The sequence below is a fragment of the Zosterops lateralis genome (assembly GCF_965231275.1).
Source record: "Zosterops lateralis genome assembly, chromosome: 16".
Taxonomy (NCBI): Eukaryota; Metazoa; Chordata; class Aves; order Passeriformes; family Zosteropidae; genus Zosterops; species Zosterops lateralis.
Window position 1 is genome coordinate 9,285,789 of NC_139776.1, and position 18,086 is coordinate 9,303,874.

At 47.4% G+C, this 18,086-nt stretch overlaps 1 protein-coding gene across 1 annotated transcript in view; it reads right to left on the reverse strand.

The window, feature by feature from the left end:
* Window positions 1–3,204: 3,204 nt before the first annotated feature.
* The window catches only part of RIMS4 (regulating synaptic membrane exocytosis 4), a gene marked incomplete at its 5' end in the record, with an annotated part of 55,007 nt that continues 40,125 nt past the window's right edge, over window positions 3,205–18,086 (reverse strand). Inside the window, 4 exons of the mRNA XM_083873214.1 lie at window positions 3,205–10,947; window positions 12,842–12,981; window positions 13,228–13,329; window positions 13,969–14,081. Of these exons, the coding sequence (XP_083729340.1) occupies window positions 10,729–10,947; window positions 12,842–12,981; window positions 13,228–13,329; window positions 13,969–14,081 (574 nt within the window). The 3' untranslated portion in view covers window positions 3,205–10,728. The remainder of the gene's footprint in view (window positions 10,948–12,841; window positions 12,982–13,227; window positions 13,330–13,968; window positions 14,082–18,086) is intronic.

An 18,086-nucleotide genomic window follows, 5' to 3' on the forward strand; every position in this document is an offset into this window, starting at 1 on the left:
GAGCGCGTGCCGAGCTGCACTCAGCGCTCCAGTCTTACTATGATGATAAATTAAGAACAGAAATGTCAGGTTCTTCTTACTCATTTCTTCTGTTCCTCTCCCTCCCCCCAGCAGGAGCCTCTGAATCCTGTCGGGAGATAATGATTCCTTTTTTTTGCAGGCACTGAATGACTTTGTTAGTTTTTCTTTGCTTTTTCCTCCCAAGTAGGTTCAAGCATTTGGGACTGGCAGGAGCCCTCCCCACCCCGATGTGAAGCCCAGTGAGCTGTAGGTTTGCTCTCCCACCTCCCTGCTCCCCAAAGGGTGCATTGCCGCCCTCCCACCCCATTCAGCCTTGCCTGTGGCTGCTGCCAGCACATGATTCTTGCTCCATGGGCTGGGTTGCATTTGGTGAGTGTCAAAAGCAAAGTGTGTGTGAGTGAGCCTTGCAGGGCTGGGGACCTTTTAAATTCTCCCCTGGCACCAGGTGCAGGTAAGTCAGTGCCACACAGGCTTGCAGCTGCTGGGTGGGCAGGAGGGAATGGGCTGCAGTCCTGTAGCTCAGCACATGAGGACAGCTTCATGGAGGAACTTCATCTCCTGTGAGCAGCCCTCTCGGTCTGAGCTCGGGTTTGTGGCTTGCTCAGTGCTTTTGGAAGCTGGAGACCCATGCACTTGCCCACCAGCACACCTTGCCTCTTATACCTCACCACCACAGGTAGGTCCCCCTGGATGAAATGCCTGGAGGGACACTTTTGCCCCATTCCCAGGGGAAGCTGAACTCCTCTAGTCCAGTCCAGCCCAGCCCCACCTCTCCTCTGTAGAGCCCAGACTGTACTAAGGGCAGCCCCAGGGAGAGCCTTCCTGAACCTGAAAAGGGCTTGGTCCTAAGGATATTTATTTCTTTCTTAGCTAAAATCACCCCTTCCTTCCCCACCTTTCCTCCAGCTGGCAGCCCAGCAGCTGTGCTGTCTCCTTGCCTCCTCCCAGTCCCTGTGAGCCCATGGGTTTGTGCTTGTTGCTGCTGGGGTTATCTGAGGTGGGGGTGGTCCCATCTCCACGTTCATCCCTGTGTGGGATGTGGTACCTGCACAGCCACACCTGGGCAGCTGTTTCTAGCTGGTCACCCCAGTGTGGCTTTTGTCCATCCTGTCTCATCTGCATGAAAGCAGGGCTCTGACAGTGGTAGGAGCTCTATTTTTTTTTTCTCCAATAAGGGACATTTTCACTCTCAGTTCTATCTAAAGTACCTTCCGAGGAAGATTTTGTGGGGAGATAGCCCCTTTTCCTGGTGGAGAAGGCATGCAGAATTGCCAGCATTGGGAAGGTCTCAGGGCAGGCTTTGCTCTCTTCTCCTTTTGTTCTGGGTGGCAGCTTAATAAAAAGTGAATCCATCTGGTGGTGGTTGATTATTTGTCACAAGGAAGAGCAAAGGGATGTGTCCAAGCCCCAAACCCCTGTGGGCAGGCTGCACAGCCTGGGCACACAGGCAGTGAGGAGGATTCACAGGCTGCTGGGCTGCCACCAGGGGCTGGTTTGTGTCACCTCCACCTGGGTGCTCCCCAGGCCCTTTGGGGTGTGTGACATTCCCAGAGCTGAGAGGTCCAGCGACTGCCTTGCTTTGCACCAGTGGGCCCAGATCTGCACCAGCTGGTGAGCCTTGGTTTAAAGAGAAAGGGGGAGGAGGGGGGGAACAAAGCAAGCTGTGAGTGTGGAAAACAGGCTTAAAAATGAGGTTTTCATTGGCTTCTCAGCTCCTCAGTGTGTCACTTCACACTGATCCCACCGGCTCAGCCCTTTTGTTGCCATGTCCCACCTCCCCCACCCTCTCCACAGACTTCAGCCCAGGGTTTGGCTGTGCTGTGCTGCCCTTTGCCATCAGAGCTGAGCAGATGGAAATCTTTCCCTCTTTCCACGTTGAGCCTTGGACATCCTCCCAGTGGCCAAGATGGTGCTGCACCTCTCACCCTCATCCACCACGGTGGAAAGAAGCAGGTCTTCAATTCCTGCTCGTCACACCTGCATGGTATTGCCCTGGTGAAATCCACCTCTGGTGGAGCTGGAAGCAGGAGAAAACCTGAATCCAGCGGCTGAGCCAGCCTTGCCCATTCCCTCTGGATTCAGCAGGGCACTGCCCAAGCCCACTGCCCATGATGCAGCCATGCCAAGGCACAGGGCAGCGGCAGCAGGTTTGGTTGGTGGTGTGACCTCCACACCCTGGAGGGCAGTGCTGGTGACAAGGTGACAGTGCAGAAAGTAGGGCACCTGCTCTGGTTGCTGCTGCTTCCATGAGGCCGGAGCTTCCAGGCAGCACTGCTTGGCTGCTCAGTGACAGCCTGAGCCCCTTTCTGCTTGGGAAGAGGGTGGGAGATGCTGGGCTGTCCCCTGACACTCTAGAGAAACCCTCCTCCCCGTTCCATCACTGCTCCCCCAAGGGCTGTAGTTGGGGCAGGTGGGAAGCTGCCCCTTGGTCTCACCCTGATGAGCTGCAGAGGGATTTGGAGGCATGACTAACACCTTTTAAGAAATTCTTAGTGAACTATGACTTTGTGATCCCTCATTTCCACGGGAAAAGGACTTGCAGCAGCTCCCCAGAGAATGGTGCCTATTGTCAGCCCCACCACCTCCTCCCACAGACCCCTCCAGCAGGCACCCCCAGACATTTCCCACCCAAGGGCTCAGAGCTCCAGGTCATCCAGGCAGCAGCTGCACACCCAGTAACACAGAGGGTCTCCTTTCCCTGGGGGTCCCCAGGCTCCCCTGCACCCACACTGGATGTTCCCAACGGCCTGGGCCAGGGGTGGTTTTCTTTCTGCCAGTACAGTCTTCACCTCCAGGGTTTCAAAATCATCCTTGAATGGCCAGGGCTGACAATGAAGGGTCTTGGAAAGAAAATAATAGGAGCTTTAGACTAGGGTGGTAAGCACAGCACAAATGGGAGCAAGCTTAGCTCTGTGCCTGGAGATGCCCACAGCCAAATTACACCCAGAAGTGGCTCAGAGAAATGCAGGTTTGAAGCTGGGGCTGACTGAGGGGAGGTGGAGTGACAGCCCTCCACGGAGCACGGGGACACACCAGGCTGAGCTGCTCTCATTCCCTACAGGCACAAGGAGAAGGTCCAGCTGAAATCCTAGACGTGGAAGATAAAGGTGGTGGCAACAGAGAGGGGCAGACACACTCCAAAGAAAACCTCCAACACACCGTAGGAAAAAAAAAAAGGTTTTATTATCACCATTATCAACGTCTTCATTAGCTTAACACTGAATTGTAAATCACTCAATCATTACATATTGTCTGAATAAAACCTACAGACAGGAAAAAAGGTATAGCAGAATCCTCTCCTGACTACAGACGAGTGGCCATGTCCCACCTTCCACCCAATGCAGCCCAGGCACTCCATGAGCCACTCGCCACCTGGGCAAGCAAGGCTGCCCAGCTCCATTGCCTGTGTTCCCTCTGGCTCCACAGAGATTACACCTCACCAAATGATGTTAAAAACCTCCAGAAAGTTTTGGAGAGGGTTACAGAGGCCAAAAAAGAGCAGCTCTCAGCTGCCCCCACTCCTAGGGAAAAGCAAGAGGAGTGTTGTAGTGTGCCTGCAAAGATAACTGGGTTTTGTGGAGCAATTAAGTAAAAAGGTTTAACTTGTGAAAGCAGATTTCCCTACAGCGGCCATGCCCTGGCAGTGGGGAAGGCAGAACTCCAGCACGGTGGCAGGTGGGGTGGGAGCAGGGATGGGCTGGGGTTGGCCCCATCCCCGAGCAGAGGCCAGCTCTGCCGCACCGCCCCGGGCTCCCGGTGGGCAGCGGGGATGGAGGCTCAGTGCAAAGACATGCCGTGGGCAGCCTCAGTCCCCTCGGGCTGGAATAAGGCCTCGTGTCGAGAGGGAAGTGGGGACCCATGCAGGGAGCAGAGAAAGCAAAGGGAAGGCGGAGGAAAGCTCGCTGGGAGCTCCCCTTCTCCCTGCCCAGCGCAGAGGCAGCTCCCGGTCTTCTCCTGGCTGTCAGTAATGGCACATCCTGCCTGCCTGGGCTGCCGAGCCCCTGCACAAGACCCCTGGCTCCTTCCAAGGATGGGAAAGGAAGCAGTCTGAATGCAGGACTGCTACAAAACGTTGGCAGGACACGGGCATCCCTGGTGGGTGGCAGGCCATGGCAGTGCTGCGTGAGGGGGTCTCAGGGGAGGCACTGCATTCCCAGGATGCCCTTTCACCATGCAGGGAGCAGCTTGCAGGGAGCAAGAGAAAGACCAATCCTAGTGTGGTGAGGCTAGGGGAACATGCCATAGGATTCACCCTCCAAACCTTACTTTCCCTGGCTCCAAAGCTAAAACCAGCTACAGGTCAGAAAGATGGAATCACTCAAGCAGAGATCAGAGTGCACCACAGGGTCAGGAGCAACAGCCCCAAAGAAAAAAACTGCTGAAGGATTTGAAGCTCCAGGCTGGCATTTAGTGGGACCTGGAGTCCCAGTGGGCATATATCCTAACATTTGGTGCCCAAGAAACTATAAAAACCAGCTCTTACAGAGCTTGTGGGATGGCTTCAGCAGGGTGTGCCTCAATCACTCCCTTGGTTGGTTCTGCTCTCACCATGGCTCAGTGAGTGGAGCTGCCTGGGCACAGGGTGTGCCCACATGGCCTCTCTGCCAGACACAGCCCTTTCCTGCCCCTACACAGGGGCTCAGCCCACATGACATGCCCAGAGTAAATGCCCATGGACCTGGCCAAGGTGGGTTTAACAATACTGCTTTGGTTGCCATTTTAGCTACTGGAAAGTCATAAAGGGACAGTCCTTGGGTCGTTGCCTCTGTTGCTGGTGCTCTGGAAAGGGCTGGTGCAGGGTCCTTCTGTTGCAGCCACTGAAGTGCAAAAAGCCAAATGCTACAAAGAAACTCTCCCCGGTTCCTCTCCTCCACCAGGGTAAGAGCAGCTACCACGGGGAAGGGAGGGCAGAGGGTGCCTGTACTGTGAGAAGAGCTTGAGGCTCCCCAGGGATGAGTGTGATGCTGCTGTCGTGGGTGAGCAGCTGGGGATGGACGTGAGGCTGCCTGGTCACTGGGATGTGGCCACTGAGCAGAGGACTCTGGCAGTGAGAACTGAAGCCACATCTGGAGAACACCTAATCACTTGCAAACTCCCTGTGGAATCACTGTGTTTACAGACCCACACCTTGGCTGGTGTGCACTGGGGTTAAACACAAAAAGCCTTTCACTGATCATTGTCTTTTCACTGATCATCCTCTTTTCTAAATGCTTGGCTCAAATCTGGCAGCTGTAATTTCATTTTAGATACTCCCTCCAGGTCACAATACACCCTGCACTCCTCCACTGATGGCATTTTGCATTTACTCATCTCTCTCTCTCTTCAAAGCCTTTCACAAAAACCAGGAATTCTTCCAGAATTCCTTGGGGTTCCCAGGACCACTGGGACCTGCTGCCTGCACAGCCAGCAGCCTGGAAATCTTGAGAATAACATGGACACACCATGGGAAATGCTGGGAGGAATCCACAGGCAATGGACTGGGGTGCTGTTTTGAAGCTCTTTTATTCTATGCACTGCATCAATGATGGAGCTGACTTAAAATCCAGTAACCTGATCCTGCCACTTTGGAAAAATCAGAGAGCCCAGAACTAGCAAATTTCTGAAGAAAGGCACAGAACAGCCTGTGCCTGTTTTACACCTTGTTCCCCTGTGATCCCCTGCAAAAGGTGCAACCTCTCTGCCTTGGGTGGAATTTTCTAACAAAATGGACAAATACCACCTATGAAATGGACAAAATAACCCACAGAGCCTTTAGAGAAGAGCAGCCCAATCTGCTGCTCTGAAAAAAACCCCTCCCTTTAGCCTGCCCCAGGTATCTGGAGGAAAATAGGCAGCTGTCAGGCAGAACTCAAGTGGCCCCAGAGTGCAAAGGCTTTTTTGCTTTATCAGGGCTACAATGGCAGTGGGAACCATTCTCGTCAAGTTACAAATACTAGATAGCCTAAGAAAAACAGGAGATTGAAACAGTCATGAAGTTTATACTGAAACTATTTTTTACCTCTGTAGTATGAAGTCACCTACAGCTGTTTCTTTCTTCAGCTAAGAGAGATCTCATGTCGATGGGCACAGACACTCACAGAGAAGTCTATAGGATGAATATATCTCACAAGGCAACAGCCCAGTCTTTGCTTTTTACAATCAAAGTTAATATGGATCTTTTTCAAAAGTGATGTTGCTGAGATTGAAGACAATTATAAACTGTATCAACAATATGTACTACAGCCTGCAAGTCACAATCTGTGCACACCCAATGGAATATATTATTGCTTGGTAGCCTATTAGACTTTGTTTATAAAAAGATTTTTATACAGAGTACAGGATTATGACAAAACTAGCTAAGTAGTTCTCATCTTGAAAATACAACATCGATTCTTTCAACAAAGTAGCTGAGAGTTAATGAACAATAACAAATATTTAGTAATAATTTAATGGCCAGTTTGAACAGAATTTCTTATAGGACTCTTTTCTGGTGTTTATTTACATATGCCTCTTTTCTTTTGGAAAAAAGTTGATAAAATATAACAAGGAACATAGAAATCAAAAGAATGAGTAAACTTCATACCAAGAACATCAAACATTTTTGAAAACACTAAATTATGTTACCTGTTAAAAAACATACATATCATTTTGTCTTTAAAGAAAAATATTTTTCCTGTTTTAAAATATTACCAACAGCATGTAATAAACTAACTTAAAATGAGTTTCATAAAAAAGTTGTCTTGCTGTCTAAACATTACTAAACATGCTTAGGTTGAGATTCTGTTAACTGCCTCAACATCTTAAAAACAGCTCCTTTACAGGAACTTGTGATATTCATACTCCAGAAGACCTGCAAATTTAGAACAGTACAATGATAAAGGATCTGGGAGCTAGAAACAATAAATATATATTTTCATTCAAAGCAAGTAATTCTGCAATGTCCTTTGAAACAATCCATAACCAAGAAATGCTGCCCTTACCCTGCCCACAGTGCCTGCAGTGCAAAGGGATGCTCCAGCAGTTCTGGCTGCAGGATGAGGACCCATGGATTGAATTGCAGAGTGAGGATCTTGGCCATCCCGGCTGTGTTGGGGCAAAGGGAAAGAAACACCAGGAGACTGGGAAAATATTACTTTTTTTTTTGCCAGAACAAACCAGGAACAACCATGGTCACGGCTGCTTTTTGCTCAGAGCACAGAGAGGACAAAGCCACACATGAAGCTGCTCTCCCTGTGTGCAGAGGATTCCCACTGGGGAGAGATCTTTCTGCTCTCAGCATCAGAATTTCTTTGTTTTCCATAATGCAGGTAACATTTAGGGATTGGCTCTCTATGGTTTTTTTGGCCAGGAATGCTCCCATTACCTTTACAATGTAGCAGTTCGTGCACGAGGAACAAAGAATCAACCCTGAGTTGGGCAGGTATTTCTCTCTCCTCAGCCTCATCCCTCATAATCATTCACCAACCAAAAAATACTGTGACACTTTTTTTTCTTTTATTTAAGTCTCCTGCTCTTTCTCTCTCCCTCCCTGACTGTATCTAACAGCAAGACTCAGGCACTGGAAAAGACTCAGCCAGGACTTGCAAAGGGAACAAAAGTTCAGTTTTCAGCTGCTCATCACTATGGCAAAATGCTGCTTTATACACGACCACACTGGTAATCCCAACTCTCATATCACACCACCTTAAGACAGAAACTGGCCAGCCAATTTTTTTTTGGGAAAAGTGAGTTAGGCTTTATAAAAATAGGCTATTCCAGACTTGTCTTGGATGCTACACTGGGAGACTTGAATTGATGGGCTAAAAGAACTAGAAGAGTTCCTTTTTGACTACAATACACCATGGCCAGTGCAGGAATCACATGGATGAATGAAGCAAGAATTTAAACTGTAGGGTAGCGTGCAACCCTCCTGGCCTCACTCTGTCCTGTGGGCACTCACAGAAGGGTTCCTGTGAGTCTGCTTTGTCAAGGAAGGTCACCTGTACTTGCCAGTTCATGACTGTGCTGTGCTTGGCAGCCAGGGATTGTAGTGTTCACTCACTGGGGAGAAACAGGATTTGGAGTGAGTAAAACAAAGTGAGAAGCACTGGACCACAATCAACCACGTAAAAAATGCAGAAGAAAATAGGATGGAGCAGACTGTGAAACTGCCTCCAAACTACAGAACTGGAGATGTTAACAAAAATAACACAACTAGAACCTTAACTTCTTTATTTTACCCTGACAGTGACCTTTCAGCATGATTAAAACCAGACAGAAGATAGTCCTTGGTGTTAAGGAGTCCTGTGGTAACAAAACTGATCATCACTGAGCCTGCAGAGCTTTCAGAGGGGCAGGAAACAGAGACACGTTGCATCTGCCAGGCACACAGGAACTGAGCTTTTCGACAGACAGTCGTTAAACAAAGTTTTCTGGGGAAATATTTTTGGCATGTGTAGTCTCCTACTCCCCATTAAAAACTGCAAAAAATGCTGCATTCATCTTAATGGACACAGGAAATTCAGGATTAACTTAGCTCTTACTGGTAGACAATGTCCAAACTAAGTACCAGTACAAATCTTTCAGCATAACTTAAGACAGAAGCCCTGTTGTCAGGTCTGGCGTTTACCTGGAGCTCCCTACGGTCCTTTTAATGTCATAGTTATTAAAAGATCCAGTGCTACAAACCACTAAATCTACCTAATCTATTCTAGTTCATACACATATTGTACAATATTGCCTAGTACTCACTACATACCAAGAGGAAAAGATGCCAACTTGAATTACAGTAAATGTGCTTCTTTTTTAAAAATAAAAATAAAAGAGAGAGCGTCACAACATAGTTTGACCAGCATGCAACAAACTTTCTTCAGCTAATATATAGAAATTGTCTAATACGATTAGAAAAAATAATTAGTGAGAGGCCAGAGACATATTTAATCAAGGAAATTAAGATATTTATCTGAAATGTTGAGGCTTTTGCCACTGAAGACTCAAAAAAACTAGTCATTCTATGTCCCTTGTCCTCCTTCCCTTTCCTTTATATTATATAATTCTTTACAGATTATTGTAAGGCCTATATAATTTTTGCATCTATCCTGTATTTTATCTCAAAATAATTTAAAATGCCATAGACAAGCTAAGACCAAAAGCAACTGCTTTTACCACCCACTCAACACTCATGCTTTTACTCTAAAAAAGCTGAGGTCCACATGCAGAAATAAATGCTCAGTATTTCTCTATGACAGGCCAAGAATCTGCTCATTCCTACATGGCACATGGGACCTTCACTTTTAAACCACAAAGCAAAACATCTTCAAAAGCTTATTCTGGGACAGCAGTCATCAGATCCTCATTTAGGAACTAAGACAAAACCTAGCCAAAACAGAGCTATCAACAGAAAATCTTTGGAGATTCTCTGTGATCCTGGGTAATTTAATTGTCTGAAGGATCCAGCACACTTCCTCCAGCACGTGGCTCTGCTGGCAGCAGCTGCCACAGCTCAGCAAATGTGCTTTACTCATTTAATGAATAGAACACACGTGCTGTGATCACCGTGTCATCACATTCCTCACCCACTACCTCTCTGTACTTTGGGGATCACATCTCCTCTTGCAGGACACTTGACAATGTCTGTGTAGTACCAAGACTGCCTAAAGCTCCCCTCTCTCCACAAGGAAGGTTATGGGCTCTCCAGCACCTTCTTCTCAGATGGCAAACTGAGATTTCTTTTTTCTGCACCCTCAGAACCCTCCATTTCCTCTCCCACGGCAGAATAAAACAGGCCTGTTTCAGGTCTGGGAAGGAAGGGCAGCATCTCCAGTAGATATGTACCAGTACCAAGGAGATGAAGGAAAAAAGCAGGAGATAGAAGACATCATGACTCAAGGATGCACAGCAACAAGTAAGGGAGTCAGCAAATTGCAGAATGTCTTATCTGACAATACAAAACACCTCAAGCTGCAAGTGTGATGTTCAGCTCCCACTTCTAGTGTTTTGGGGTTTTTTTCTGAGCAAAATTGCGGTTAATTAGCCTGCTAAACTCGAACTCTGTTTAAACTGTCTGCTCTAAGTAGGCGCTACTTGTTCTCCCACCAAGTATGCTTCATCAGCAGCGTTAGACACGTAATGCAGTAAAGACACTTGCTGGTAATTTGGCACAGTTTGAAAACACAGCAATGACAGTGTTACAGCTAACATGACTCAGTGACAGGGAACTGATTCTAAAGAAAGAGTTGCAGGTTTCTTTCTTCTTCTTCCTCTCAGAAAGAAAGACATAAAAAGACCTAATGCTTCCTCTTATACTTTCTGTTCCTGCTCTTTTCAGGCCAGACAATGACCTCTAAATTTTTCAGGTACTTTCTCATGAAAGAATTCACATTAGGAATTCCCAACACGCACAGCTAAGAGAAATTCATTCCTTACTCCCCCCAAATTCTTTCGAATGCTGCAACTTTCCAGGGTTAATATTGATCTGAAACAAGGGTCCAAAATGACAGCGAGAGAAGTGAAACAAGAGGTGTATGTCTAATTTGACAACTAGGACTCATGCCCCATGGCACCTCCTCCTCGGACAGAGAGGGCACAGTGCCCTCCCCCTCGTCTTCTGTCTAAGGTCACTGGTTTATCCTCCTCTTCCAGCTCCACAAGAACTGATTGAACATGCATTGCGCTTGAGGTCAGAGTTCCAGCAAACAAAACCTTGACAGCATGTTTAAAAAACAAAAGCAGTTCCCCCTTCCTTACTCACTAAGACCTGTCACAGCAGGGTCCCACTGTGCTCTCCAGAGAAAGCTGTGAGGACTGACGCAGGAGCGGGCCTGTAGTGGGATCTACCATCGAGGAAGTTGGGAAGAGCTTGTACCAGCCGATTGCTAAAGTTGACAAATCCAGTTCTTCCAGGAGAACCCTGGCGACTCCCATGAAGTGCTTGCGCTCCATGCGTCCATAGTTTCCCCAGACTATCACCTTAGGGACAAGAAGGGGGAAGCACAGTTAATCCTCCAACTTTCACACTTCATTGGGAAGCCCAAGTCTGACCAATCCTTCTACTCATCCAACTTTCTGGGGCTTTACTACAGCCTAAGATGACCAGAAATATTTACTGTACCAACAGGTGGTATGAAGCCCTGATATTTTTTTTATTTTAAGCACAAGTTTACAAATCCTAATGTTATAGGATTTTTTTTCCTCCCCTCATGGAAAAGAGGTGAATGTGCATGTGGATAAGACACCATTCTTCTGGGCAGGAGCAGCACCTGCACAAAGTATCCTCAGGGCTGCAGTCCAACACCTACAGGTAAAATCTGGTCCTGGCATGTAACAGGCCTTGGACACACCAAAAGGTGGCCTTGGGAGGGGAAAGGGCAGGATGAGCTCCTGAGCTGGAAAAATAAACCAACACAAAAAAAGGTGGGCAACAACTTGGGCCAAAAGCCAACAGTTTGAGGAGAAGAGCACGTAAGAAGAGCACATGGAGCTTGTGCCACAGGGCAGATGGAGACGAGGCATGGCCACTCACCTGGAGGAAGGGCAGGAGCCAGGAACACGACACGAGGGGCACACATGAGGGACATGCAGGGCAGGCAGCACAGACGGCCGAGAACGGCTCACAGACACAGGAAGGGCTAATGAGAGAGCTGGCAGAGGAGCAGGGAAAGCTGAATCACACTTACGACACGATGGAGACCAGTGGGTGGAAGAACAGATGCAGTGAGGGTCATGGGCTTAGGCATGCTGGAGGTCTGCACGTGGCCAGGTGGCCCTGTGTGGTTCAAGACAAAGGTGACGACTGACTGCAGAGTGAGTCCATGTTCTGAAGAGGAGAGGATGAGCAGGATGGGTTATGGTGACAATTAGTGATCTCTGGCTAATCCTGACAGCTTCTTTCCCTAGGCTCCTAACAACCACAACACTACAATCTTCTGTAAAATGAGGTAGGAGAGACAATGAATGTCAATCAAAACCCAAAAATTCACACTCTAGGTCAGGAGGAGATGGAGCAAGCCACTGCACAAATTTGGTTTGGTGACACGGCCATCAGCAAAAAGCCAAGTTCCTCTATCTATTTGTGGAGAAAGTGCCTTTCCTGGCAGCAAGGCAGCAGGTAAGGAAACCCACACAAGGCAAGAGCAGGCCAAGCCAGGTCCCACTCCATTTCAATCATAAATGTGCAGTCTTGTTACATCAGGGGAAAAAGCTTCTAATCAAAGTAAATGAGGTAGAAGTCACTAAAGAAAAGGCTCCAGCAGGTTAGCTGGCAATTTGTACGCCAGTGGAGGTAAAGAATAGAAACTCATGGATTAATTACATTAGTATTGCAAATAGATTTTATCCATGTTTTATTGGATGGAAATTATTTTTATATGATTAAACAATGCAAATCACTCTTTGCTCTGGAAACACAGGTACAGAGTTGAAAATATGAGTATGGCAGAAAACATATGGCAGTAACAGAAAAGAGGTAGAAAAAGGTAGGATATGTGGTTGAGTAATGGCAAAGCAGAGTGCCCTGAATGTGTATAAACATGGAAGGCAACCCATGCTGCAAGATCATTTAGCACCTGTAGGTACCACCCATAGCCTACCTGGGCAGGAAAAAAAAAAGAATTTAACAAATTTAAAAATCAATCCTTTCCTTGTAGGCACTCATAGTACCTGGCAGGGTGTCAAATAATCATCAGCTTGAGTATGAAGAAAAAGGGATTCTTTTCCCTTTGTTAAGTTCAGATTGAATGCATTTGGTTCAATGAACACATTGGCTTTTTCTCATTTATGTTAATTAACCAGCATGACAGGACTTAGTACCTTCCATGAGAGGTGGAAGAGAGAGAGGGGCAGACCTGAGACTTGCTCATCTTACCTGTAATACTTTGCCCTGGGGACTCTCAGCAAACAGTAACACCTGATTGTACAAAGGGTCTAATGACTTGCGAGCCACTTTTGTCTTCTTTTTTGCAATGCACACGCCATTCTCTAGCAGGTAAGCTTTGATGTAAGCAGCTGGAAAAAGAAACATGATCAAATATGAAGAAAATCTTCATGCTCACTTTAGAAAAGACAAGAGTGCCATGTCTCAGGTGTTTCTAAAGAAGGCAGCAGGGAAAAGATTTACCCAAACAGCCTTGTTTTCAGTACCACGCACAGGCTGTTTAGTTCTGCCAAGGGAAAATTCAAATTTTCCCTATTCACAAGCAATGTGGGAGGCTGGGGCTCAGGGAAGTACTTTCGGAGATCAAAGCAACTTACCTGGCAGCGTTTTGGAGCCAGGTTTTGGTGTCAGTCCTCGAGCCTGAATGATATCCACTTCAAGCTGCCCATTTCGCTCTTGCAAGCCAATTTCCACGTCCCCTAAACCAAGATGTCAAAATATATAGAAGACTTTCAAATTAATACATCCTTGGGTTACAAAAGTGTTTAAAAAACAATCTTCATGTCCCTCCTGCACAAGCTGTAACAAACTGTATGTGCCTGATTTCCTCCTCTATTACTCTGGAGCAGCTCCACAGTGATTCCAGACCACATTTTCAAATGCAAATTTGACTTGGAGCCCTCTAAAATGGCTTTGGTGGCTCAGTCTCCTACTCTTTGTGGCAGCAAGCTTCTCATCTCTCCCAAATGGAAGAACCTAGGACTGCAGGCTGCTTTGGAAAACGCAAGTATGGTGGACCATAACAAAATTCTTTCAGAGCCTGGAGGGCCTTAGAGAGAAAGAAAAACCCCACAGGATGAATTTTCAGGATTTTGGCTGCATTTTACTTAGTCTATGCCTTTCAGAGCTGAGGAAGAAAAGCACAAAGCTGCTGCTCTCCTCCTAATGCCACATTTGCTGCAGTCAGCAAAACCTTTCAGCCCAACTCACTCGATTTAACAGAGAAATGGAGCAGGACAGTGTTAGATCAGCAGATGCTGGACACATTATTAAGTGGCTTGTAGGAGCTGTCTGTTCAAGACTCAGTTAAAGCCACCCAAGTCCCTTGTGCTCCTTACCCATCGAGGTGGTGGCCAAGGTCTGACGGCCAACGAACTGTGCAGGGCCCATGCTCCCCAGGAAGTCACTAAACTGCCCAGCAGATGCCAGATGGACTCCACTGAAATTCAAGCTGCAAAAGAAAATTATTTTGGCAAGTGGTTAATCTGCATTTTAAAGCAACTCAGTACCTAAGGTACCAGATATATCTTTGAAATGAATGACATCTATGGAAGCCTTTTTTTGAGCAAAACTCAATGATTTCCACACAGTTTAGTTATATGGAATCTGTTTAAAATCTCCTTCCTCATCCAAAAAGCCCAGTAATAGCTGCAGTCAATATTGGTTTGGCTATAATTTTCTCTAAGGAAAATCTCTGCCATCTCAGGCCCATATCTGGCCTGTCACCTCTTTGGGTAACAGATATCTAGAATTTCTTATAGGATCTCTCTTGGTAGCCATCCCTTCCCAGTCCTTATTTCTGGGGAGGAAATAATCCATTTAGAGCAGTAGTTAAAAGTGAGATGGGCAGGGCAAGCATCAATCTTCTTGGGACATAATTCCTTATTTATTTATCACATACACACACAGAGCAATACATCCCCTTTTTGATCAGAGAGCCCATTTCCTACTGCTTAACACCAAAAGCCTCCACCCTGTAGTTTTTTATCTGCTTCTGGAGTCACAAAGAGGATCTGAATATGGGTGGCAAGGCTACTAGGACAACATCCTCAAACACCAGCAGCATCTCTGCCACAGTCACCACAGCAAAACAAGAGCTGTTGGGAGGACAGAGCCTCCAAATCTCATCACCAGGCACTGAGGCTGGCCCATGGCAAGTTACAGGTGCTGGTCACTGCACTGGGATGTGTGTAGGAGCACAAAAGCACCGAACTTTAGTACACTGATCCAAACTGAGATTTACCCAGTTGTACCCTGATTTACGCAGCTGTTTTGGAGGTTGTAGAAGAACTTGCTGCAAATGGTAAGGAGGAGGCTCAAGGCCAGCATTTGACACCTACATTTGTCCCACAGGCATCTGCCAAGCCATGACACAGCTGCTGAGACACACGTCAGGAGCTCTGTGCCGGGATACCCACGCTGCCGTGCCGGGCACTGCTCCCTGCCTGCTGCGTGCCAAAGGCAGCCACAATTACAAACCTCCTCCACTTCTCCAAACATCCTTGGAGGGGGGAAATTACCCACGGAATGATGCAGCCCCCTGTTCCCCAAATCAGTTTCTCACAAAGGATGCTGTGAGGAGGCTGCACATCGGGTACAAGTGACAGCAGAGAGGGGCCCTGCCTGCGGGGTGTGCTGGGGACTGCAGGCTCTCACACAGCTGAGTCAGCCACAAAGGCTTGGTGATGCCCCCCTGCAAGCCAGTTACATTTAAAAGGCATTAAAAAGAAAAGAAATTCTTTTCCAACCCCATTCAACCAGCAGTGTGTTAATTTCAGGTTGGGATTTCAGCTCTCATTAGCTATTTGCAGACCTGCTCTCAGCCTCATGGGAATATTTATTTATTCTGACAGGGAAGGAGGATGCCAGCACACATACCTCAGCATCTCACCACACATGGGGACTGAAGAGGACATGTCACTAGCACAAGTTCATGGGGTGGCTTAGCTCCCTAAGTGACAGGGGCACTGCATTAAATGACCCAACTTTTCCATGGAATGCTGCACCTCTCCCCTACATTGACCTGGCTCTTTGAGAAACCTGGTTACTGCTGTTAGACAGGGAGAGCTGCTGAGCCACGAGCATGGAAAAACCTGCCCTTGAGCTCTTTATGAATGTCACCTTTGTGAAAAGGGGTGGGGAGTGTCAGCATCCTGGGTGACAGGCTTGGGAGGGGCTCTGCTTGGGTGTATTTTCCTCAGTTCAGTGTTTTTTTTCACCCTGCACCCACCATTTGCACCAACATTGCAGGTGATATTTTGAGATACCACAGAAACAGCACATTTGGTATTGGTTGCAGAGAAGGTTTAACATTTTTCTCAGTTTCCTGTGTCACCTAACCCTTAGCAGCACAAGGTGCATCCCCAGTGTCCACACTGCTCCCTGTGGGCACACAATTCCTGCCCCACCACCCCCCTGACATCTATCAGCCCTGCTCTGGCAGCCATCTCTGGGACCAGGGCAGAGGTGCTGAATTTGTGGCTGGGCTCCCTGGGATAAACTGTGCACAGAGAGAGAGAGAGCCTCAGGGCTGGAAAATCTGAGGGACATGGGATGGGGGAAGCAGAGGAAGAGGGAGCCCAGAGCCAGATGGGCTTTATCAGGCTCGTGATTTGCCCATACAAGGAGAGAAGAAGTGAGTCCTGGTGCACGAGGACCAGCGAGACTCTGTGACCCTGTTGGCTCAGGCATTTTGGGCTGCACACAGAGTCAAAAAAGGATGAAAACTAGTGCCTAGAGAACTCAAAATAGTGCAGGAAAAAGAAGACCTGACAGACAAAGACATAAGATTCAGCAGGAGATGAATGGACCATCAGCCAGAAGGTAAATGTTTTCTTTATTCTCTTCAACTCATGGAAGATAAATGGGCCAAACTCGGGTCTCGCTCCTGCCCTGGGGAGCGTGTGACCTGAACAAGCACGTAAATAACAATCTGGCACGACAACTCACAGCCGTTCAGGGAAATGTTCACTGCTGTGCTCGGAGCAGATGCTTGGGCTAATTAGCAAGATGCTGAGGACCAGGATAGAGGAGGGGAAGCCCAGGATTGAGTGAAGCTGAGGGCTATGAGAGTTCACAGCACACCCAGAACTGGGTCTTGGAGCAATTCCTCTCTAGGGTAAGTCCAGCCATATTACTGCAGAGGAGATAAAAGGTGGGAGAAGACCACCCAGAGAAACCCCACATGCTGCAGGACAGCAAAGGAGAGAAATCCTTCTGGCCCCTGAATACTCAAAACTATTCACTAAATCACTTCCTCTTACCTGCCAGGGAGAGAAATCACATCAAAGGCTGATGCCAAGTATTCCTCTGCACTATACCTGTGTGGAGAGAAGGCTCCTATGCTCTCACAGCAGCCCACCCCTCCTCTGGTCTAGCAGGAGGTGTCCCTGCCCATGGCAGCAGGGCTGGAACCATGTGATATTTAAGGTCCCTTCCAAGCTGTTCTGTGATTCTATCTATGAATGATGCTAGCAAAGGCTCTGCCCAGCAGCCTGCACCAATGATATAGAGGAAAAAAGCAGGAGAGTATGAAGGACAGTGTTAAAAAGCAGAAGACCAAGAGCTATTGGGCTAAAGGTGAACCAATGGCAAATGGAAGTGTTTACAGCAAAGCAAAGGCTGCTGTTACCCTCCATAAATTCAGAAGTCAGAGAGCTCTGGTTGACCTTGAAATGATGAATGTTCTGCAGTGAAAACTACTGCGAGAGGGCAGGGCCCTGCTGCAGGGTCACCCTGGCTGGGCCACCAGCACAGAGCCTTGCAAGGAGGGCAGTGGAGCTGCTGCTTCAATGAAGCTGCTGATCCCAAGGGGAATGGCAAAGCTCACTTAGAAACACAGGCCAAGGTCAAGATTCCATCAGTATGGATAACAGGCCGAGTTAATGGGTTTACTAGCACTATAAGAAAGTCAGTATTAGATTAGACAGTTAATGTTCCCCACTGTTGTTATATCTGACTGGGAAAAGAAGACAATAGGGAATTACTTCTGTAATAGATTATGCCATTAACTGGTAGAACTGGCTGCTGCATTGCACAGAGGCTGACCTTTTGCAGGGCTGCTTTATTAGACACTAGAAACAGCAGCTCTAAATCTTGGCTTTGACCAATTCCTGGACATATATTTGGGTATTGCCAATAACCCTGGAATGGAAACAATTTTTCTCTGGAAAAATCATAAGCTATCTCCAAGAAAGCCACTGCTTCTCCCTTGAGGGGAGAGGGAAGGGAAAAATAAAACAGCAGAAATTTAGTATGAATGTGAATTAAAAACAGCAGGAACCATTTAGCAGAATAGACTAAATTTCAGATGCTCAAATCCAGCTTGGTGAGCTGTCTGTCAAATGCTCAGAGAAAAGCTGGGATGGTGAGGTGAGGGGGACAATGCACAGGGAGATTGGTGGGACAGGCTCTCCCCATTCACTCGTTTTTCCTGCAGTTAAAGCAGGGAGGAAAA